This window comes from Solea senegalensis, linkage group LG1 (assembly GCF_019176455.1).
Source record: "Solea senegalensis isolate Sse05_10M linkage group LG1, IFAPA_SoseM_1, whole genome shotgun sequence".
Lineage (NCBI taxonomy): Eukaryota > Metazoa > Chordata > Actinopteri > Pleuronectiformes > Soleidae > Solea > Solea senegalensis.
In genome coordinates this window covers 7542474-7567669 of record NC_058021.1, presented here as the reverse complement: position 1 = coordinate 7567669, position 25196 = coordinate 7542474, and the positions used below count along the sequence as shown (strand labels likewise).

General features: G+C 41.2%; 1 protein-coding gene across 3 annotated transcripts in view; it reads left to right on the top strand.

Annotated features, from left to right (window-relative positions):
• LOC122776015 (low-density lipoprotein receptor-related protein 8-like) overlaps window positions 1-25196 on the top strand; it is a 71493-nt gene that overhangs the window by 42929 nt on the left and 3368 nt on the right. For 2 of the 3 annotated variants that reach the window (XM_044036346.1, XM_044036328.1), the window contains exons 5-17: window positions 1718-2107; window positions 4680-4802; window positions 6229-6351; window positions 9738-9857; window positions 10465-10590; window positions 13076-13247; window positions 14019-14246; window positions 15390-15508; window positions 16232-16371; window positions 20376-20517; window positions 21414-21566; window positions 22795-23103; window positions 24769-24837. In XM_044036346.1, coding sequence (XP_043892281.1) covers window positions 1718-2107; window positions 4680-4802; window positions 6229-6351; window positions 9738-9857; window positions 10465-10590; window positions 13076-13247; window positions 14019-14246; window positions 15390-15508; window positions 16232-16371; window positions 20376-20517; window positions 21414-21566; window positions 22795-23103; window positions 24769-24837 — 2214 coding nt within the window. The remainder of the gene's footprint in view (window positions 1-1717; window positions 2108-4679; window positions 4803-6228; window positions 6352-9737; window positions 9858-10464; window positions 10591-13075; window positions 13248-14018; window positions 14247-15389; window positions 15509-16231; window positions 16372-20375; window positions 20518-21413; window positions 21567-22794; window positions 23104-24768; window positions 24838-25196) is intronic. The other variant, XM_044036338.1, reaches the window with a different exon arrangement.

The following is a 25196-nucleotide window of genomic DNA, read 5'->3' as shown; positions in this document are numbered from 1 at the left end:
ATGATATTTATCATTTCAATTTTTGCTGAAAATCAAACTTATTTGTGCAGCATCACACAAGGGGGGGGTTGTTCAGGCGTCGTCATTTCCACAGCGTGGCCCTGTTGGAAGTCAGTCTCTCTCAAATGTAATGCAAGTCACTCACATGCAGAACTGATGCTCTTACCCGCATGTGATGTTGTACATGTCTCTTGAAACATGTTAATTATTTAGTGCCAAATTAGTATGAAGTCAGGGTTTTGGTATAAGCGGGGACAGTGCTTGAATTACATCAGAATCACATGGAGCACATTTAATATGAATGAACATTAAAGAAAAAACCTTTTTCTGAACTGAATCCACAACATTTGTTTCCTGTCTCAGCTGCTTTCCTTCTGCTCCGGCGGCAAATCATGTCTGTAGCAGTGAATTCACTTAAAAAAAAAGATGTAGTGACATATGGTGTAATTACATACATGCATACGTCCCATATACAAACACAAGATGGCAATAAGTCACGCTTCCATTCCCTCACTGAGGATACGTCCGCCCGGGAAATATAAAATCAGAATGGAGAATCTATTGATGTCGTTGTATTTGCATTTACCTGGTGTTAAGTGATGTTTCAAATCCAAGTCGATTTGTTTTTATAGCCGTTCCACTATTCATCCCTACATTTTCCACTGTCTGTAATATTTGTGTGCGCAAACAAATCTTAACTCTGCGACCTATATGATGACAAAAGGGCGCACAAGATGACACAATATGTTTTGTGTAAACAGTCTTTAAACCTGCTGTGTCTTCCTGACGTGTAGTCCCTACAGCCAAAGGGTTAGGGCACAGCTGAACCTGAACTCCCTGTGGTTGAAGTGTGCCTCTCACTGTGGGAACACTGACTTCTTCTCAAACCAGAGTGCTTTTGGCCCAAAAGGACTGGGGCCAGATAAAGCTGTGACAGTTGGAAAGAGAGAGAGAGGGAGAGAAGAGGATTTACAGAGGCCCTGAGGTGGGCTTTGCTTTGGAAAGAGGCGATACACAGAATAATCTTTCGTTTGCCGCTTAGAAACATTTCCATTTCTCACTACTCGTATATACTGCCAATTGTGACTTGCAAACCATAGACCATGAAGATGGATGAAGTCTTGTGGTTTTTTGGGGTGGAAATCGATCGCTGAAGTCGATCAGGAAGTAAGAATATATTGAATAACCACAAGGGGGCAACTCCTCTGGTTGTTAAGAGAACAGTTTGAACGGAAGTCTATGGGAGAATTGAACCTACTTCTTACTTCCTGAGGAGTTAGTGGTCTCAATCGCTACATTCAGGTCTTAAAATGATGTTCACATTTAGAGGAAAATATATGATATTGAAGTACAACACGTATGGTTGGACACCATTGTGATTGACAGCTGGTAGGAGCCAGTAGGAGCCTTGTCGCCAACAACACCTCTAAATTTCTGTTTGGCGATTCTAGAGGCTTCCCAATGGGAAACGGGTCATTTCACCATCCATGTCACATGTATAGGGTATGACACCGCTGTTGACTTTCACCTACAGAAACTACTTCTGTCGCTATGTCTCTCTTTTCAGAAGATTTCTCGAAACGATGACGTGTTCACGGAAAACCTTTTAAAAAGATCCCATCGTGTAAATTCTGTTTCTGTGTGGATAAGGCCTAAATGCCTGCATCAGTATTCACCCTTCAAACATCCCTCTTTCTTCTTTCTGTTCATGCTGTAGATGCCAAAGCCTGTCCCAGTGGTGAGTTCATGTGCGCCAACCGCAAGTGCGTGGCCACTGGCTTGGTGTGCGACGGGGACAACGACTGCGGCGACGGCAGCGACGAGCTCAAGTGCAGCTCTCCTCTCACGTGCGGGCCCAACCACCTGCGCTGCAACACCTCGGAGTGCGTGCCGCTCATGTGGAGCTGCGATGGAGACCCCGACTGCTCCGACAGCTCGGACGAGGGGCCCGAGCGCTGCGGAGGGGACGAGCTCCCGTACCTGCTTAACCGCAGGGCAAACTGCACTGATGGAGAGTTCCGCTGTGCCAACGGCGAGTGTATAAGACTGACCTGGAAGTGCGATGGAGATCCGGACTGCAAGGACAAATCTGATGAAGCTGATTGCCGTGAGTTTCTTTTTTATTTCTCCTTCCTCACATATCTTTCCAAGTGCTGCACTTTTCTTTTTATCTTTATCTTTATCATTTATACGTTGAATAGTCACAATTCTTGTCCAGATTGCTGTTCTTTTACATTGATGCAGAATAATGCTGTTTGGTACCATAGAAAAATGTACCATGCTTATATCCTTATATCCTCCTTCTGGAAAGCAGTCGATAAATAAATTGTTGGTAATTGTCTGATTGATTTCTGTTGATACACACATTAACAGTGTTTCCTGTTTGTATACAAAGTACATATACATTAGGGCTGAAACATTGTGAATTAATATCTAATTGGGATTATTCCGACAGGAATTCTGAATTCTGATTACTGTGTGATATTTGTGCGGATCTGTGAGAAACAAAGATGTTCTCTCCACTCTATAGAACAAGACGTGTATAGACGTGTATATTTTGACTTTAACAGAAAATTACAGTACACTGTATTGTAATTTCAATTACATTTCAATTCATATATACACTAAAATATTGTGCACTATCAAAAAAAGAGAAACCAGAGTGGTTTAGTCATAGCTCTATTTACGACCTTTTGTTTTCCATTTACTGTAAATCTTTCAAGTTGTGTTGATTGTGTATTTTATTACCACAACAAATATTTGAACCAGTAGCATCATGTTTTTGTGGACTTTCCACACGCATGTCGCTCAACATCGCAGATTTGCTCTCGTCTCCACACATTCACTGACACTGGAGGTCAGTTTCATGTTTGCGTTATCTTCTGCGTGGACAGTATGTTGAGATAAGCTGCTCCATTCGCTTTGTGTCTCGAGTGTGGAAAACAATCTCAACACGCAATATTTCATCCGTCTTCTGAGCTTTACTTTGTCATTTAACACATCTCCACTCTCCTGAGAGATGGGGAAACTTGTTTCTTCCACCCCTTCTCAACTAAATGTGTTTGTTGATAAACACTGTTTGAAGATGGGGCTTTGTGATATAACACGTTTCACTATTAGCTGGTCATGGACGATGGAGCCCTGAAGCTCATGTCTCACTAAGCCTGAGTGTGAAACCCAGATAGTCTCACTATTCATTATCGAGATGTGTGGCGCACGCATCAAACCCACGGCTCAGTCTGTGCTGTCACGTCAGCAGCCCCTACAAGAGATTGATGGTTTCTTAAGCAAGTGGATCCCTGGACAGTCATGGAGATGCTTGAAGGCACATCCCTGTATTTGTCTGGAGGTTATTGAGCCATTTATGCTCTGCCTACCTACCCCTTTATATATTCACGCATGTTTTGTGTTAATGTTACGATTGCCTTCCCACAACAAAGTCATTCTCTGCCAGCTATTCACCTGAAAACAAACACCATTCATTTACCCTAGAAAATGGCACTTACTTCCATAAAGTGTCAATAACTGTCACGATACGACCAAGCATTTGTCGCATTATCCACATATCAAATTAAATCAAATCAAATCAAATAGAAGCACTTTACTATTTACTATTTATTGTGAAATAGTTGCACAGCTTCACTCACACCGAAGAGTCCGGGTACTTTTTGGATGATAAATGTATATTACGGCATCAGAGAAATATAGTTATTGTCAACAAAAGCAAAACAGATGATCTTAATTCAGTGAAATGAGTTTGCAGTAGTATGTAATAGTAAGTTAACATAACTCAAGCAAGTACAGTCCAGTTGATGTTTTGATATGTGCAACTTAAGTCTTTTTTTTATCCCTGTTTTATTTTTTTACTTTCACCTGACATTAGAAAAGAGCATTTTAATAACACATACACTTCAAATTGACTTTCTTGTTTACTACACACAGATGCTGGTGCACATCTTTAAGTATGTTGGACCTAACCAACTATACTGATTAGACATTATCAAGTTCCGGACCTCAGCTTGAGGAAACCTTCTCTATCTTGACCTCTCAGTAATGCAATTGACTTCTCCTGGCCTATGTGTTTGGAAGATTGACTCCGTCTTATCTACACTTATACTGTGTGTTTTTGAAATACAATGTTCAAACCATATTAGGGAATACAAAAACTTTGTCAGTCGCCCTGTGCCAGCTGAGATTGAGGATAAAGCGGTAGAAGATGGATGGATGGATGGATTTTACTGCAATAAAAGCAGTAAAAACATACCACACATACCAATAGTATGTTGCTATGTGTTTATGTGGATGAATGTGTGCATGTGTGTGTCCAGACGACAACCTCCCTGTCTCCATTACATTCCACCGTGTCCTGTGCATCTTGTGATCACACTAAATCACTCCCACTCAGTCACATATACAGTAGACTATATTGCGTTTTATTGTGGTTTAGAGAGGAGTTATATGAGCCCACTGTGCCCTGTTGATGAAAAGCTTGTTTGTGCTTCAGATATTTAATGATATATTTTTTTTACTACATATATTGAGACTCATACATCTTACACTCCCGGGCTGTGTCTGAGGCGGCTCCTAGCACAGGAGTTCACATTGACACAGTTGAATTCTTCTTGCAGGGATTAAAGGGGATTTAAATGTCCTGTTTTTTTTGTGTGTGCCTCTTGCAGCCCTGTTGACCTGTCGTCCCGATGAGTTCCAGTGTGGGGACGGCTCCTGTATCCATGGCACCAAGCAGTGTAACAAAGTCCACGACTGTCCTGACCACAGCGATGAATCCGGCTGCGTGAACGGTGGGTGTGCGGCTGTCGTCACTTTCTGCACGTCTGGATGCCACAATCTGTCCGTCTCTCTGCCCGTTCTCTCAATCCTCCTCTTCAGTGGATGCATCTGTTGTCTGCTGCAGTTCGCGTTCGGTCCAGTGTGTTTCTGGGTTTTTACGAATGTCGCCCTGCAGATTTTCTCCTCGCACTCCCACAGTCACTATGACATGCAGATTGGATTTATTTATTTAAGTAGCTAGGGTCATTTAAGGAATTAGATTTGTGTCACTATTTACAAACAACACTTTTCACGACGCAAACAACACTTTATGAATTGAGCAAGCAAAATGAACCACAAAATCAAAATATACAAATTCCAATAACGGCATAGGCGGTGTGAAAAATTGGTGAGAAACAAATAAAAGTATTTCAGTTCTTTTCTTTTAATATGGCACAAGATTGTCTATAATAATTTCTCTGGAGGAGGAGGAACATAAGCTTTATTTTTTTGTATTTATTTATTTATTTATTTTTTATTTGCACACAAAGTAAGTATAACTGTGGGTTTATCATTCCCATCAACTCGGACAGCTGGGTAAGCAAATGGAACGCACCCTCGCTTGAAACTGCGACACTAAAGTAAAGTTAGAAAGATATCCCCTGATTCAAACTTCTGCAATCAATAACATTTGTTAAATGTCATTGATCGCGGAAGTTCGAACTTTTCTAAACCGCGGTCATTAATAATGATTCCTTGCAATGCCAGGCTTTTGAGAATATCTTTGTAACTCATTCCCAACCTAAAATAAAAGTCAATCACACTATCTCTGTCCATTGTGCAGCTTCAGCCCTCTTGCACCACCTTTTTGCTTACGCAGCTCTCACTGATATTGAATTAGTGTTTTGTGCCATGTCATGTCTGGGGCTCCGTGCGTGGAGCATGAGTTGGTGTTTGTCTGATCTGTTTGAATGCGTATCTGAAGCGCGGTATTACGTTTATTCGATGTTTATTATTAAATGACATGACATACAGTGCAACACTCGCTGAGATCGTTGCTCTGCTGCTTTTTCCTCAGCCTCTGGTTTTGAATCTAATTTCACACATTCTTAAATAAGGAGGAAAAATAATTAACTTCATACGTAGGATTTTCTGGAAATAAATTTTTCTTTAATTTATTTGTGATATTGAGCCAATTTTATGTTCGTCTGACTGATGCATCATTTATCGGCATATTACAAAGTCATTTTGCTGCAAATGGAGCTGTGTCACTCTGAACCCGGGCTAAATTAAAGTTCCTTTTTATTACGCTAAGCTTTTTACATGCATATTTCTATATACTCTGTGTGACTCCACACGTTTTGAATCAGTTTCTTGTAGCTGATGTAAATAAATGCTTGTGAAGTCTGTGAGGTTGACGCTGATCTATCTTCTGCTTCTTCTTTTTTTTTGAGACAGCCACAAAGTGTGAGGGACCTTTGAAGTTTCTGTGTAAGAACGGAGAGTGCATCGACAGCTCCAAGGTGTGCGATTCTGTCAAGGACTGCAAGGACCGATCAGATGAGCCCAAGAAGGAGTGTGGTAAGAGACTTTTAATTCAGTCAACACTCACTTAAAGCTCTTTTACCCTCAACGTAAATACTTTATTGCCTTTCCTCTGTTCTGCTCATAGGAAAGAGCCTTTTTCCTCATTTCCCAGTTGCACAGTATGAAATGTTTCGAGTGCTGGGAAAATTACAGGATCATTTGTGTGTTAATGGAGCTTTTGTTTCAGGTGCACATAAACGTACACAAGACGTACAGTGCATATTCTGTAACTGGATTCAAGCAGCCGTTGTCGCAGCATAATCGTATTTGCCACAACAAAATGCCAGCTCCTCCCTCCTGTGACCTTGCACTTCAAATACTTCAGAGGTGCATTAAAATTAGCAGCAGCCTCTAATTAAAGCTGTTTCTGCTCTGCAATAAAACCCCTCTCTTCTACATATGTCATCATATTGTCATACACCTCGTGAAACTGTAAACACAGTAAAATCAGTATTAAACACCGGTAGCAAACGGCAGTAAACGTGAAGCTAAGTTAACATTAGCGGTAAGCGTCCGTGATTAGCGTTTGCAACCTCAATACTACTAAATGAAATGAAAAACAACATCAAACTCAGTGCTTTAATATTGTCTCTATTTGGTTATTAATGAACATGCTCCACTGGAGAGACTCAGCATCTGTCATCTATCTAGCCAGTTTAAAGATGGACGACACAGGTTTTGAAGAAGACTCAGACCACTTTGCAAAAGTGAATAATCACCTGCTGATCGGTCTGGTTCCGGCAGAGGAGAATGACCTCTGTCAGGGCCTAAAATGACACCAGTGCGACAGGTTTTTTGTTCCCCCCCTCGCTCACCCTTCTCCCTCCCTCTCCCTCTCTCCTTCAGCTCAGGTCTTGTTCTCAGCTCATTAAAAGCGTGTCCACACACACACACCTAGTCCATCACTCTGCTCGCTCAAGCGTTCACTCACAAGATGCTCCCCAACCGCAACACACACGCAGAACTCACACTGCGCCGAAAACACACTTAAACACTCAGATGTTCCGCGTGATTGCGTTCGCCCGTGTCAGAGCACCGTCACAGAAAATAAAGACAAACTCCGTGTTTGAGCTATTTTTTCCACTTCTCCACCTCTCTCATTAGCTATAATAGCATATTACCACAGTACTGACTCACTCTTTGCTGCACTAATCATTTCACCATCAATTTCTGCTTTCAGAGAAACGCCTTAAAATAGACACATCATTGGTTATTATGGTGTGTGTGAGAGAGAGAAAGAGAGAGAGAGGTGGAGGTGGAGTAGAGAAGGAGTGATATGTTTGTTTGCCCACGGCGAATCAGAAGTGACCTCCAAATCATGGCTGTCCTTGAAAGGAGCCTGGAAAAGCAGTTCATGTGTTCACACGTGGTTTCCCCTGAGACTTTTCATTTCTTCTCACATAAAACGCAGATCGATGAGTCCTCAAATACAGTTATGTCTTGGACTTTCTTCTTTTTTCCTCGAGCTACTGAGAGTGGCAGCTGAAGTGGAGATGTTCAGAGGCACCTAAATAAAGCAAAGATAAGAAATAACCTACATATACCTTTATTAGTTACACAGTATGTCTAATACACGGGCTTAGATTATTGTGCATTCAGGAATGTAGCGACTGATTATTGGAGTTACTGTTGCCCTGAAAATCATCTGAAAATCAAGCATCTGTGTCCAGAGAACTGATGTAAACACTAGGTAGTGTAGGCCTAAATCGTATATTTTGAAAAAACACTAAAAGTAAAGATGAAAACAACCTAAAACCAGCAGAACTGTGCACAGACTATAAAAATAAATAGCATTTCAGCTTAATGAATATACACAAATATAGATTTACTTCATTACTCTACTAGTGACAGCCATAATAACTTTAATGTGTGCCCTTTCACAATAAATGTGACAAATCCAGATTAGATTAGATTATTGTTCTGTTTGGTATTCAATACAAACACACACCAAATATTACACTAACTCAGACAACTGTCCACATAAGGCAGCATTATTTCAGCGCTACAGATGTGTTAGATGTGAAAAATGAAATGTGACGTGAAAGCTGTGATAGCTGCAGGGAAAATTTGCAACGGTTTGTGTGTGTTTTTCTTTCTGGTTTGCCGTGTAAACACAATTAAACCAAAGATGTTTCGATCCAGTTTGCGTCTCGTATACAGAAACGCTGCGTTTTGCTTCAGGCTGACCTTTCTCTCTGTCACTTACCCATAATGCAGTAGCTTTGCTTTCAGTGACGGATGATATAAGGCTCATTGGTTATTGCCTGATGTGTTGCAGTTGACAGAAATAACCACTTTGTTGCGTTGAGGAGTTTGGTTTCTCTCGCAGTTTAATCCATTTTTCTCTGTATCGCCCCTTGCCAGTTGTCACTTCATTGTGCAGCTTAATTGTTTGTGTAAAAAAAACCTATAATGCCTGCAGCTGTTGAATGAAATGTTGGATAATTCTTTTCCCGGTCTTCATAGATTTCATCCGTTACACTCGCCCTCCGTAAATCATTTTTACAATAGGCTTTTTTTTATCCAAACATTCATAAATAATTCATATGCACAGATTAACTGAATGAAGTCATTGCAACAGTCAATTGATACAACAGATAATGCACATTATTTCTCAGGCTCTGATGATATGATATCCTCGGTTTAACAGCATCATTTTGTGGATGAGGTTGAAAAACTGGCCCTAAAGTTCCAGCCAATAACCTGAGCTCACAATCAAATCTAACGACCGCTCCTTTCTCCATCATGTGCCAGCCTGGCATTGCCTGACTCGACCTACTTTTAAATGAGTGTGTCTATGTGTTTATGTTGTGTTTTTAATTTTTGTAGCTGTCATTTTCATGAAGTGTCCACATCACTCATGCCGCCTGTTAAGTATAGATATCCTCAATCACTGCTGTCAGAGATCCTTGTGGGACGTTTCCCAGTTCATGTCATTAATCCTCTTTGCACACAGATTTCTAACCCAGCTGATGGAGCCGATTGTCACGTTGAGAGTGTGTCTGTGCTGTTGTGTCTCTTTGATTCCGTCGGCACACCTAGAAAACCGTGCGATAAGGATTCACAAAGGATGGAGTGGAGCCGCAGAGATACGAGAGCGGAGATAAAATGATGGCTGTGGAGATGATTCATTCAAACACACACCTTTATCAGAGACCCCCCCCCCGACACACACACTCAGAAATACTGTTCATTCATTCACTGTCATGAGGGACACAAAGGTGGCTGGTGCCCAGAAATACTGTATAATAACAATAATAATAATAAAAGCTGTACCCTTTTCTAAATCAGATATTGACCGTATAAACAAGACGACTGTTACATCCCCACCTCGTCTGTGATTGGCTGCATTTGACCACCCGCTCCTTCTCTTTGTCCAGGTCTGAACGAGTGTATGATCAACAATGGGGGCTGCTCTCATGTCTGCATGGACCGACCTATCGGCTTCGAGTGCCAGTGCCCCACAGGTTACCAGCTGCTGGACAAAAAGACTTGTGGAGGTACATGAAAAGACAGACAGATAGATAGATTAATATATATATATACAGTATATGTATGTGTGTATGTGCGTTATGGCTGCCGGTTTCTATTTTGGTTTATTTAGTAAGACTTGGGCTCTGTTTTTCTCTTGTTTCTGATTATTTTCTGTTTTAAATAACACCCATGCACCCCGTCCCTCACGTTGAGTTAATTGCCTTTGTGAATTCACTGCCTAACGTTTGACTTTATGTCGCTTCCATTCACCCTCTCGAGCTGGGTCGTAACAGCGCGTGTTTTGCTTTTGGCAGCTCTCAGCTCTCTCGCTGTCTGTCTTTGTTTAGAGTGCCCAGCCTGTCACACCCACAGGGAACCGAGCATGTGTGTGCACGACTCTCCTTCAGGCACACACTCGCACACACTTCAGTATATCCTTCACACCTTTGCACATCCTTTTAACACAACCCCTTCCTCATCGCAGTCCGGGAAAAAGCCTGGGATCTGCTGGAATGAAGCAGATCAGAGATTAAACTAAAGATGATACATTTATTTATATTCTACTAAATGATTTGTTCCTGTGTGGGTGCATTAGCCTGATGGTCTAACTTCTTATCTTTCTTCTTTGTGCAGACATTGATGAATGTCAGTCCCCTGATGCTTGTAGCCAGATCTGCATCAACTACAAGGGAGATTTTAAGTGTGAATGCTATGAAGGCTATGAGATGGACCCCGTCACTAAGACCTGCAAAGCAGAAGGTGAGTTACTCTCGAAGCTTAAAACGAAAATACTGCAAGAAAATAGGTCTGCATTTAGTCAAACCCTGATTTTCAGTTTCTTTTATACAAAATAATGTTTATTTCAGTTTCATAATGCCCATAAATTAACAAATGAGCTATTTCCTGAGATTTGAAAAAGCTGTATTAACAAAATATTCCCTCGGATGCCTCGTTCTCATCTCATAATCACTAACATCTTGGTGATGTCACACACTGGTGCATTTATCAATGCTAAACAACTATAATTAGGTAAAACTATTCTTAAAATTCTTAACAGATACATGACTGTCTCACAGTAATTACATCAGCGTAATATGGTCTCCTGTTAGTTCGAGCTGACACTGGACTAATGTCAGACTAGTGAACCGAGTGAACTGCCAAGAGGCCAATTAATTTTCCTTGAGCTCTGACAATGGTAAAAAGCTGTTCGCTAAAGGACTTTAGAGAGAAGGGAGTTCATATCTTAACACTTCATTTAACTTAAATGGTTAATTATTTAAATAGCGGCCAATAAACGTGGTCGTTTGGTAACCAGTGATGTCAAATGCCGTGATTGTATTTTCCTCAATTAAACTAAGCTGATTGGAAAGCTCAGTGTTGGTGTGTTTGTGTATATTTGTACACACTCTTTGAGTGGATGATCCCCCGCCTCTGTCTGCACGTGTGTGTGTGTTTATCATGGCCAAGAGAGTGCTGTGTGTCAAAAGCAAGCAAAAGCAGTTCCGCCACTTGGTTTTAGGCAATGAAAAATACTGCTGTGATGGCAGCAGATAAAAAAGCACACTGGGACTATTTTCCGCTTCAGAAGTGTTGGAAAAGTTGTCAGTATAACGGTTAGTTTTGGAGAACATTTAGTCCACTGTCATTATTTAGACTGTGGGTTAGGAGGGGAAGGAAATGGCAGAAAGAGGCAGGCGCTCGATATGAGGCTACAACACTGGAAAACTGTGGCAAGTGAGGCCTTAATGAGAGGTTTTTATATCTGTCTCCAGAGAATAGTGGCTGCATCTGCCATCCTATTACCATACAGTGTCACAAAGATATGGTCTCAGTATAGATGTAACGCAACTAAGGTTGGCTGTAGTATATAGCTAGTTTGTTTAAACTTTCCCCCCAGACTCTCACAGCATATGTTTCCTTATTGCCGTTTTCCTGCCAATGTTTTCCCGATTATTCCGTAGCCAACAGATCATATCTGATTCTATTTCAAATGTGTCCTGGATGACCTCGTCACTTGCGGGCAGGTGTGAAATTACTGTAATTTATTAGGCGCATACTGTATGTACCAACCAAAATGACACAAGGACATGCTGGGATGTGGATGCTGAGGTGCAGGGACCTCTGTCCATGTAAGAAAAAAGCTTGAAACAATTAAAGCATCACACAGCTAATTAAAAAAGTATCCTTGAACTGTCATGTCACAATGTAATCAACAGACAGGTTTCTCCTAGAGCTCTGTGTAAATGCATGTGTTTTTTTTTTACATTGTAATGGCTGTACTTATAAAATCAAATAGAGTAAAAACATCCATTCATAAGAGGTGGACTAATCTGTAGCTCCCCCTGTTAATAGAAACACTGCAGGACTTGTGTGAAAGCTGCAAATGCAATGTTTAAAGCGATGCAGTTGAATGCTGCTCTTGTATTTACAAGGGAAATTATAAAGATTGCACAACTTAATGGTGCATGTGGACTCCGTGATCAATACTCCACATATTAAGCAGCTTTTAATGAAAGATTATTGCCCTGACACTCTAGTTAGAGGGGGATATTGAGCTGTATCACACTCACTTTGTTGTGTTATGTATCTGTGTTAAAAGATGACATCCGGGCAGTGTATTGACTCTGGTTTCACAAATGGGCACGGAGCACATTAAGCCGTGATGCTCTTTGACAGTGGCGAAGCCTCAGTGTTATTACTGAAGAGGAATGTCTACATCATTCCCCGACACGCAGCGTTTCCCATCTGGGTTAACAGTCGTGAGTTCAGTGACAAAATGTATTGTTGCTGCAATGAAAAACCAATCTCGGAGACTCAGTGACATTTTATTTTTCATGTTTTACCTTCAAGCCAGAATAGGGTTTATTGTTCATTACTGACACAAGCGCAGCCATTATTTCTTACCAAGTCAAGACAGTGTGTGTTTTTAATTTAATTTCACTGAATGATAGGTGAGACATATAATACAATGATTTGTTGGTAAATTTAAATGATATAAGCGGTGCTCTGCAGAGATGATCAGTGGAGCTCCTGGACAAGAGCAATTTTCTAATGGAGGTACCAGCTGACTAACCCTGCTTTTGGCCCATTATAAAACTGTCAGGGCTTATTTGACTGGTCATTACCAAAGCACACCCCACCACTAATGTATCCATCTCACTAACTAAAGTGTTCATCCTGCCACTTTGACCTTGACTTGTTTAGTTTAAGAGCCAACAATGAACATTCTCTGGTTTGTGTGCAGGGAAAAGTCCTTACCTTCTGCTCACCAACCGCCACGAGATCCGACGCATAGACCTAGTGAAGAGGGAATACAGCCAGGTGGTTTCTACCCAGAAGAACGCCGTGGCTCTGGACCTGGACGTGGCCAATAATCGTGTTTTCTGGTGTGATCGCTTTCACCGAAAAATATACAGGTAAAAGAACGATCGTAGTCACTTTTATTTCAGAAGTGTGTTGTTTAATTGGGAACAGTTATGCACGGGAATCTGTGTCTATCCACAAGACAAACATTGCTCCATACAACCAGTTCTCACAGCTCCTTTTAGACATGAATCTCCTTCTTGACACGACTAATGGACCACGACGGTAGCATTATGTCTACATATGTGTTTGTAGTTTTCATATACAAAAATAAAGCTTAATTATGTCAAATTGTTTGCATCTGGCAGAAACTATAAATGGCAAAAACAAACATGTTTCTGTATAAAAACACATCCCTATTAGTGTCTTTAGAGTATGTCAAGCGAAAAAGGAAAAACACAAATTGAAATCCCTGCTTGGGAGCACAGTTGCATGACCGTCTTCTCACAACTCCACTGGGGCCAGATCATTCACATGCCAGGCAAAACCTGAGTGTGGCCTTGTCTAGTCTGGTAAAGGTTCCACCTAAGAAGGATGCTAACCCCAACATGAACCCACTTCGTGCATTTGGCTCAAGGCTGCCCGTCTCTCTCTCTCACACACACACAAACATGTCTTTATATCTTAGTGAACACACATCATTGACATATTGCATTACCCTAACTTTAACCAGCACAACCAGGTCTTAACCCTGAAAAAGCCAGATAGATAAGATAGATAAGATACAAATACATGTACACGTTTGTTGTTTGTGTTGCCATGTTGTCTCATTTTTTTTCTTCCACACTAACACACACTTCCACTGCCTTCTTCCTTCCCTGCAGTGCCTTCATCCACGAGGCCAGCGACCCCTCCCAGCAGGTGCCGCTCGTGGATTCATCTCTGCAGACACCTGCAGGCCTGGCTCTGGACTGGCTCCAACACAACCTGTACTGGACTGACTCTGGAGACAAGACCATCTCTGTGGCTTCAGTGGACGGCACCAAGAGACGTGTCCTCATCAACACGGACCTCAGTGAACCCCGAGCCATAGCGCTGGATCCTCACCATGGGTGTGTAGTGTGTGTGGGTTGTGTAACACTCAATATTTAGAAGCTAAATTAAAGGATCGATAGTATCATAACACAGGAAACGGCTGACGTGCTCCATTTAGTTCTAAGGTCAAAATAGTTTTGTTAATTACTACACTTTGTGCTATGAATTAAGGCTATCAAATGAATGTGAAAAAAGTAATTAATTGCATGATTTACTGTGATTATTTGAATGTTTTCATTTGAATAATGATGCTTGTAGTAATGGATGTTTGAATGCAAAACAGCTGTTAAATAGCATTTTTGATGCAAAGCAAAACAAAATAATACAAGTGGCATTTGTGGATATTAATATCCACAAATAAGACAGTGATGTCTCTGCATCAGTGTACAGTCTTTAGTGTCACGTACAAAAAAATGCATATTGCCTTTCCTATATGCTGCCATTTTATATAAGACTTAGGGACGTCCCGATACAACTTTTTCACTTCCGATACGATAGCGATATTGCAGCCTTGAGTATTGGCCGATACCGATATTGATCCGATACGATATCAGCACAAATCATACATACTTTAACTACATATTTTGTAGTGTGGAATGTTAGAATAGGCTTGATCAAGTAATATTACTTAAACAGAGTCGTTTAGTCAGCAACAGAAGGTATGAGAAAAACTGACCCATTTATTATTAACCAATGGGTTGCATCAATTTTAACCTTCAACATAAGATAATTCAATGTTTTGCCATGTTAATTTCATACAGTCTATGGTTAATTTCATCAGGAGGAAAGTACCAAGTGCTTGTTTTCACTATTTTGGATTAGCCCAACCCAGACTCTTCCTGCAGGTTGTTTGTGTCTCTGTGTGGCCCTGTGATGGACAGCCGATCTGTCTAGGGTGCACCCCGCCTTTTCACTCTATGTCAGCTGAGATTGGCACCAGTGGCCCTCGTGACCCTCATGTGGACAATAAAGCGGTAGAAGATGGATGGGTGGACTTAGACAGAAGGCTTAGTGTCTGATGGAACTGAAACAAAGCACCACCTGCTGCACAGAAACTCAATTAATTCGACATCATGGCATTGTTATGTTTCACGTTTTCTACTGCAGCACTACTGCAGCTCTGAGTTATAACACAATTGTTTGTATGTTTTTTAATCCAGCTTTATGTACTGGTCAGACTGGGGCACTCGAGCCAAGATAGAGAAGGCCGGGATGAACGGCGTGGACCGACAGGTGCTGGTGGCTGATAACATTGAATGGCCCAATGGCATCACACTAGGTGAGAGGACAGTGCTTTTCTTTCACCCTTTGTACTAATGTATTGTGCCATTTGTTGGTTAATGTACCTTCAGCAAAGTCCTGAATGGAGCTCATGCTTTCAGTGAAATCATTATAGGTAATTGTCAAATGTAATTGAGATACTAAGGGTAAGTGTTCAATGAAAACAGCAGACAAAATGGATGTAGGTTATCGCTTTTTTTTTATGGACTGATATTTGAAGTGTTTCAGAGGTAATGATTATGTCGTTTACACTACTCTTAAAATCCATAGATATCTGTATTTCATTTTAGTTGCCTCTTAATGAAGTCCTCCACTTTACACTCTTTACTTGAACTTCAAGGGGCGAAACACTTCTAAACATCAACGTGAGTTTGGTAGTACTAGTTTTGTTTCTTCTTTAATTTATTTAATTTGCTTATGGATCACAACTACTCATTACTGTTCACAAAGCTCTCGCCGCAAAGCACAGACACACAGGGGAACGTAGCGTAGAGACAATTAGACAGCGATTCTTATGATCCCACGCTGCTCCCTGATATCATTAAACTACATATTTTTGTTATTATTTTGACTAAACCGCCTCCCCCAGTGGCCGAAATGACATACTTTGTGTTTAAAAGATCTTGGTTGCTGCTGATACCTTAGAGGACCTGTGACGTCTATGCACAATATCAGGCAGGTGGTTTTAGCGTCTTTGCTCAGCCATGTGTGTTTTTCACAGACATAGCCAACAGGCGTCTGTACTGGGTGGATTCAAAGCTGCACCTCATAGCCAGTGTGGACCTGAACGGAGCTCACCGCAGGACGCACATGTCGTCTGCAGAGACACTGGGACACCCGTACGCTCTGGCTGTTTTTGAGGTACATGTGTGTGTGTGTGTGTGTGTCCCTGCCTATAGCACAAGACAGTTGTCCATGATATCATGTAAAAGCTACCACAACTCATCATATCGTCATCTCTCTCATTAGCTTGTCAGGAGCCTACGGTGTAACAAGGAGTTTTGAATGTAATCACTGTTGATTTATCCTTTGCTTTGTGTGTGTCTGTGTGTGTGTGTGTGTGTGTATTTTTTGAGGATTAAAACCTAGTTTTAGGGTTTCGGTTAGTATTATGTTTATGTTAGGTCAGGGTTAGGGTTAGGATGGTGAAGGTTAGGGTAAGGGGGATAAGGAATGCATCCTGTCTATGAGTGTCCACATAAAGAATGCAAAACCAGTGTGTGTGTGTGTGTCTTCAGGCAGAGCAGACAAACACAAGCTGAGCATACCAAATAGAGGACAGCTATTAGGAAGAGAGGGCAGCCCAACACAGCAACACACACACATACACACACACTCATGAACATAATACATTCCCTCGCCCCACTTTCCCAAAATGTCTTTGCTCCTCATGTTTTATGTTTTTTGGCCATAAAGATATAAAACAAAACGCACGCACACACACACACACACATTCTCAAATTTCTATCTCTTATAAGACTTGCATTGACTTCCCTTCATTTGAACGGTCTACCCAAGGCCTCATCCCTAACCTTTAACCTAAACACAATTCAAATGTTAGCCCTAAACACGACCCGCTCCTCTGATATGAGACTACAGGTCCTGACAAGAGCAGAGTTTATGTCTGGTCCTAAATAGGTAACTAATACAAGAACACACACAGTGCTATTGGACTGAAATTTGGTTCAGCGCCAAGCGGTCAAGTAAATCTTCCACCTTGTGGTTTCTGTTCTCTCTGTGAACATTCTCTTTTCTCCCCCTGCTGTGTGATTTGCAGCTGCAGCAATGCTCCAGCCAGTCTCAGACGGGTGGTAATAACATCTCCCCGGTGGCCATGTTCCCCAGTGACACCACTCTCACGGGGAACAGGTCTCAGTTGGAGCGGAGATACAGATTTCTCTTAGCAGCAGTATATTTTTACAAGAATTCATTATTAGGGGGGAATCCACTTAGGTTTAAATTGCATCTGTGAGCTCAGGGGTCATGAAACTTGCCAAGGATGATTTATTTAAAAAATAAACAAGATCTGATCTTCCCTCCTGTGAGCAAAATAACTCACCGGTCATATGTCGCAGTGTAAAATTATTTCACCATCAGTAAAATATTATAGGTATTCGAAATATTCATGTAAACATTTATTTAATTAGTATTTTACGTATATCCATTTAGTCAAAATTATAATTAATCATTATGCAGAACATCTCACTTCAGTGCTGAACAGTATACTGCTGGATCTGCCTTTTACAGCTTATATTATATTATATTATTTTATACAATGTTATATTATGTTATATTATATGATATTATATTATACTATATTATATTATGTTTTATTTTATTTTATTTCATTTTATTGATCTGACATATATATATATTTACATATATATACATATATACATTTCACTATGGGAAGTACAAAAAAGTATAATACAAGTGGGATGTATAACACCATGATGCAAGGAATAGTGCACATATACAGCAGACTGGTTTGACAGTGCAGTGGGGATGAATATTTGATGGTAGAATCCATATTTAGGTTCTCAAAATACCAGCAATTTTGGGATTGAGGCTCTCTGTCCCGAGCCACAGAAGGCCTGAGGCAATCTCTCCATCTCTGAAATGCTACATAAATATTATTGCACATTATTGCAATTATTGTCCGTATGTTTTAGACTCTGTTCCCTTATTTATTTTTATGTTGCTTTGGAGCGTGTGCAGTCGTGGCCTGTCCTGAAATAGTGAGGTTTCCTCTGAAGCGAGGTGTAGCCCCAGCAGCCAGTTTTGATTTACATTATGCGGAAATGTTAATATGGAAATATTGATCATTAATAATGATGGAAGCACGGCAATTTTTCATTTACCAATCGCTCTTCTTTTTCCTCATCCTTTTAACCAAATGAAAATAGCCGTACAAAGCACAACCTTGAGACTTGTTTTTAATATGAATTCTCTGTGCTGTTAGTCCAGTGGCAGTCAGAACTGAAGAGCACCTCAGAGCAATGATGATAAATTCCCTCTGGTCTAACACACAATCGATCTGGGAATTCTCTGCTGTCTGGTCTGTTAGGACCCCAAGGTGACCTTCATGTCATGTCCCGGACACAAACCTTAGTGTTAGTGAATGCTGCCAGGTCGTCGTGTTCTTCTCCATGTCACATTACCATCTCAATCCGACTCAATGACTTAACACAAATACACACACACGTACACACACCTGTGTAGCAAGACAAATTGTCCTGCCACTCACCGGAGAGTAGCCTCTCGTCACCAAGGCAACCGCAAAGATACCTCCTGTCTGCAATTGTCTCTTTAAACTGTTGTGTGAGTAAACAAGGGGAAACCATAGGAGTGTTTAAAATCTCCCACTGAGCCGCTGTACTGTGATCTACTGTAAATAAGTTGATGTTTTGTTTATTTATTTTTTTCTACATTTGAAGACTTAAAAAAATACTAAGGATGTGCCAGACACCGTAGACAAAGGAGTAAATCTTTCAAAACGTTTAACTGTCCCATTTATCACACCCCTGCTGCTCCAGCTAAATAAAAACCTCATGTTGCAACTAAACCTACATATGCATTTCAGTCACATCGGCATCCCATCACATTTGCAGCACATCTTCTGACTGCCACATCAAACAGCAGATTAAACAAATATGAACCAGCGCGCTATTCACTTGCCCTAATTCTTCTAATTATTTTTTTCCTCCTGTAGTAAATTAGACTTGTGCGTGCTGTTATAGCTGAATCACTAACAGCATCTGGACCTGTGCTATCTCCTCCAGCGTGTCTCTTCTTTCCCCGAACTCTGTCTTTCTCTCTGTGTTTAGATCATTTGTCCCCGGGCTTCTTATCCGTCGCCTGCGCTCGTTTGATTTTATTGTTCCTCTATTTCATTCAACCATTTTCTGTCAGCTGAACATAAAGACATTTTTTAAGTGCAGATTTGTCATTCACCTTGAAGGATTGTGAACATGCGTGATGATCGGATACTGAACTTTGTCAGCAGCGGTGTTGGTAGATATTTTTCGGATATTGTTTGCTTTGTGTTTATTGGGATGATTAAGTCAAATGCTGACTTTCATTTGCCTTCCTGCAGCTCTGTCATGTGGTCATCAGATCTAAACGCTAAGTGTCATAATGACTAACAGACCAACAGTCAACCATGTTGTGGACATGGTTTAAATAGCAATGACGCAGATCGAGAAATGATTCAAATCTCTCCAAATCAAACATCAAGGAAAACAATTACCTTGTAAAACTAAGACTCTGATTTTAACTCAAATGACCTGGAGCATCTAGTCTGGTCATTACGGGTCCAGCCAGGGTTTGTTCAGTTGTTATATGAAATGACACATAGTTCACGATTTATTTATTTATTTATTTATATGTTTATTTCGGTCATGACATTTAGATCACTCATCACACATCAGTGTAGTTCACACAATACACATAACCCAAAGGGAAAGCGGGAGAAGCAAAAGCTTATCTAGTCCCGCCCCCATTATCATCATACGATACATAATTATCCTTTTCTTATGACATTTGACAAAAAAACATGTTTCAGCATCAGGTAGCACTCAGAGATGTAGTCTAGCTCTAGACAGTCAAATCAGACTCCATGTGTGTCTGTACATGTGTCCATAATATTCCATCGTGAGTGACAGATGGTTCCATCTCGACTCGTTGCCTGGCATGTTCAACGATTATTTAACCAAATGTATGACGTTAAATGAAATGGAATCAAAAATTCATTAAATACTATATGGACAACTGTAATTAAAACCAAGCTCACACACAGTATATCATTTTACGTGTTTTGTGTCTGATGTATGGACTCATGTTAAGACCTTTCCCTTATTTGTCAGGATCGTATTTACTGGACGGACCGAGACAAGGCGGCCGTCTTCATGGCCAACAGACTGACCGGGCAAGACCTTCACACACTGGCTGAAAACCTCAACGACCCACATGACATTGTGGTCTTCCACCAGCTCCGGCAGCCACAAGGTGTGTGTAGAGAACACATGTGTGTGTGTGTGTGTGTGTGTGTGTAACAGTGATAGTGTGAGCCGGTAATATCTCTCTAACCATGTCTCCTTCGCGGGTCCATGACGACCCAGGTGCATGAATAAATGATAGTGAGGCTTGTGACTGTGGCAGGTTGATCAAAGCGACGGGAGCCGCAGTGCATTTGCTCGTCAAATCCCTGCTTCTAACCCGGTTTCTCTGACCCTCTTAACAGGACAATCGAGATTTGAGTCCCGACTGAAGGGAGCACTTCATCACGGAAGGCTCTTGTGTGATTAAAAAAAACTCCAAACACATGTTCATGTTATGTTGGTTGTAAAATCATGAATATAAAATCATATTGCATTTATTTTCACAGGCATTGCAATTGTGATATGATTCACACTTGTTACAAGTGATTGTTTTTGCATCTTCTTTTAACACAAATGTTATCTTTATCAAACGATTGCAGTGTCAATGTGGACATTGCACTTGGCCATGTAGCGGTCTTGATTATTTTGGGATGAATTGTGATTAAGATTGTGATTAAGCCTAGCATTTACCCAGTTTTGATCTTGTTTTCCATGCTGTGGTGCTCGATCATGTCATATCATAATACCACTGTAATCACTGGGGTCAGATGGACAACGACAGCAGCATTGTTTCAGGTTATTTGGCACAAAAAGTTTTTACATCCTTATACCCTTTTAGATCATCTTAATGCAGAGTTATGGGTTTCGAACCAGTATTCAACATCATTTGGGAACAAGTGACGACAGTAACTTTTTTTCTGTCTTTCTCTGACTTCCCAGGCTGAATGAGCAATAATCTTATTTACATAAGCTCACTGTGTAATTCTTCATGTCGCCGCTCTTTCTCTCTGTCACCGTCTCCAGGCCCCGACAGCTGTAATCTGGGCAGCGTGGCTAATGGAGGCTGTGAGTACTTGTGTCTTAAAGCTCCACAGATAACGGAACACTCGCCCAAATACACCTGCGCCTGCCCAGATGGACAGGACCTGGGGCCCGATATGAGAGGCTGCGTGCCAGGTGAGCGTGTTCATGCTTTGATAATTGATTATTTGGTAGTCATTGGTGTATATACGCTGGTAATTGAGGGGTATTTAGCAATCGATGGCGCTTAAATGGATTTGTTGGGTGAAGCGCCACAGTGCTTACGTTGCAGATAATGTGATTTTGCCTCACTTATAAGCTTTCGCTTTTTTCTCTGTGTGTGTGTGTGTGTGTGTGTGTGTGTGTGTGTCATCAGACGGGAAAGTTGATGGATTCTGGCCAATAAATCACAGAGTTAAAAACAAATTTGATCTTCAGTGGAACATCAAAGGTTTTCTATGTAGTGCAAGAGTGATTTACTTGAGAGTAACAACATTTATTTAAAACAGAGGAAATGTAATCGCTGCTAAGACACTGCATTTGACAAGGCTGCATGAAAAATAATGAGTGTCAGTCAGACAACCTTGCATGCATGTCTTCCATATTAATTTTATTAATTAATTCATTAATTCATTCATTAATTAATGTTTTATATAATAGTCTGGTATTAACTGAGAATAAATGCTCCCTCCCAGCAACATACAGTAGATATTGAGCTAGAAAAGATTGTTGCCAAGCAACACATTATATCCAAGAACTGGATTCAATAACATGGACCACTGTGCAAAGCAAAACACAACTTCTCTGGAACTAATGTGATATGAAATGGGATGGTGTTGCTTTATTACATAGTAAATGGTGTTGCAAACACATCCAATATGACTTGTATTTATGATAATTATTATAAACCTGTCCTGGACATCGGACCTCGGCAGGCACAGGAGTCACCTGAGGATGCTGTTTTAATGTTTTTGATTTATGTTGTTTTCTTTTGGTTGATCTTATCAAACGATTCCCCCCATTGTATCATAAATCTCTGCTGATGAGAAATTACCATTCAGGATTTTCTTGGTCCTTCATCACTCTGCAGGATACTGTATCTAAATGTTTTTCCTCAAAGATAAATTGAAATGTTCTTTTTTAACGTTAGTAGCAGTGATGAGCAGGTGGTTGGTTCTTCTGACTGACACAAATAGGCTCTTTCTCCATTTCCTGCTGTGCTTAGACAAACTAACCATGACATTTGGCCTCACGTTGAAGACAGAAGTGAATGAACATATTTTTCAAGATACTACTAAAACATTTCCGAGAAATCCTTCAGACTTCCAATAAAAGCTCTTAATTTCAGTTTTCCTTCGCTGTCGTCTGCTCCTTTTCATTCCAGCAGTGCCAAAAAACAACGCGACACCGACGTCCACACCGCCTGCTGGGCTCACACCTGGGGTCAGTGCTACCGCTGCAGAAGACTCCTCTCTACTCTCAGTGGGAGCGTCGCAGGCGGACGCCACCCCCCACTTGACCCCTGCTCCTTCTGAAGCCCCAGATGCCCTCACACCGCTCACACCGCTCACACCTCTCTCCGCGCTCAAGCCCGTGCCGTCACAGGAGTCGAAGGCGCTCGTCTCTCATGCGACAGCTACAGCTATGGTCATGTCCACCACAACACCAGCGGACAGCAGTGTCTCACAGCACTGTAAGTGTCCTGTTTATTCAATTGTTTTATTCTGTTCTGGCTGTGTAATTGCACACACTGCCGCTCCAGAAACTGCACGCTGATGGACGTTTTTTATGAGATATATGAGATAATAAGTTGAGCATGCGTGCGAAAGTGAGTGTGACTTGTTGTTTGATTCTGTATTTTGGCACTGTGATGGACTGGCAACCTAAACCCTGTCTGTTTCATCTGGGATTGGCTCCAGATAATGGATCAAGGGAGATTCAGATTTCAAGATGTATCTTTTATTTTGTGTATCACTTTGGGATTTGAGTTCTGATTAGTGCACCGAGGGTAATGGCCAAAGTCTCATGGAAATAAGGAGCTGCATGAAGGCAGAGTTACATTGTCTTTATACACTGATATAAACGCAACTTTCCTACCACATTTAAGAGATTACAAAGTGACAATAATGGGCTAAACGGGTTAAAAAAGATGATGTAATATCTGTCATCCACGTGTATATAGAGCTTCTGCTATGTTTTATACTTATACAAAGAGTTTCTCTTTGAAAATCACAAAGCATACCTTTTTAAATACTGTTAATACTCCTCTGTAGTCAACGTAATACCAGGACACTTTAGTTAGAAGCAATTTTGTAGAGAATCTGACAGATTAGACAGTTAGAAAAATCATTTTCATGTTTGTTTATTTGGTTGGGGACCCACACAGCTTGTGGTAAAGACAGGCGAGAGGACATTATGTACGGACTCATGAGTTAACATTTTTTCTCCTCTGGTTCAGACGTTTTTGAGAGTAGTGAGGCTTTTTATGTTTAGTAACCTCCTGCATTAACGATCTGTAGTCTGCTGGCGACCCGGGTGCCACGGGCCGCGTTAATGGGTGGGTGTCGGACCAGAACACTGAACCAAAACATCTTCTGCTGCACACAAATAAACATTTCAATTCTCTGAGGATTTACCATTGTTTTTTTATGACTTATATAATACATTTCTTACTCTCATACATATACATCCAAGCAAATACAACCTTCCCCTGCCAGAGACTCTTACTCAGGATTGCAATGGAGCGAACAACCTCATTGTCACTGTAATGATGACATTAAAGTGAGATATCTGCAAGACCTAACAGCCAGGCTCGAATTTCTTTTATTTTTTTATAATTTTTTTAAAATAGAAGTGATGGATGTTACCTTGCCGCCTATGGAAATGTCTCCTTTCCCTCCATAAAGTGAGCTCTGTGTGGGCTGCGGGTTGTTGCATGTGTGCGAAGGCCATGCAAGCTTTTGTGTAAGTGAACATAATGCACTCGAAATGCGCACGTTAGCGAGTGCGTGGTTCATAAATGAGTGTCAGCGGTGCGACAACGTTGACGGAGCGGAGATGGATGGAGTGTGGCAGGTCATGGGTGCCGCGTCAAGGTCGCAGTTAAATGCAAACCGACTCATCACTTTTTTCCACTCGCCGCTCTCATTTTTATTCTCACTGAAACACTCACGGCTGTGCACACACAATCAGCCGCTTCACTTTATCTCCCTTCTCCTGCGCGATTTCCCTTCCTTACTTATCTGTAAGTCTAGTTCTCACACTTTTTTTTTTCTCCATCCTGTGAGCTTTCATCCTCTCTCGCGTTGCCGTGTTTCCCTAACTCCCTTTTTTTTTTTCTCATTTCGTCTCTCTACAGCTGGAGGTGAACATTTCCTCTTAGGCGAGAACCTGACAGTGGCTGTTCTGGGAGTGGTCATACCCATCGGTAAGTCACCTGCAGCTTCTTTGTCTGTGTTTCTGTCCACAGTAAAGGCCAGCTGCTGTCCACCTGCTGGCCACTCTGTGTCTGTCTGTGTGTGTGTGTGTGTGTGTGTGTGTGTTCTCTCTTCACACTGACCCTGCTGTGGCAGGATGAGAGAAGCCTGCCCCAAAGGTCTTTCTCTCTGAGGTTTTCTCATTAGTCATTTTTGTGTGTCCGACATTGCTGCCACATTGCATTATCCACCTCACGCTGTGTTATGTTTGGTCCTGCTACAGCCAGAGGACTCTTTAACAATAAACCTTTGGTCTTTGTAGTTTAACACACTCTATTGCAGTTACTTAAAGCATTTTCTATCTTACCTA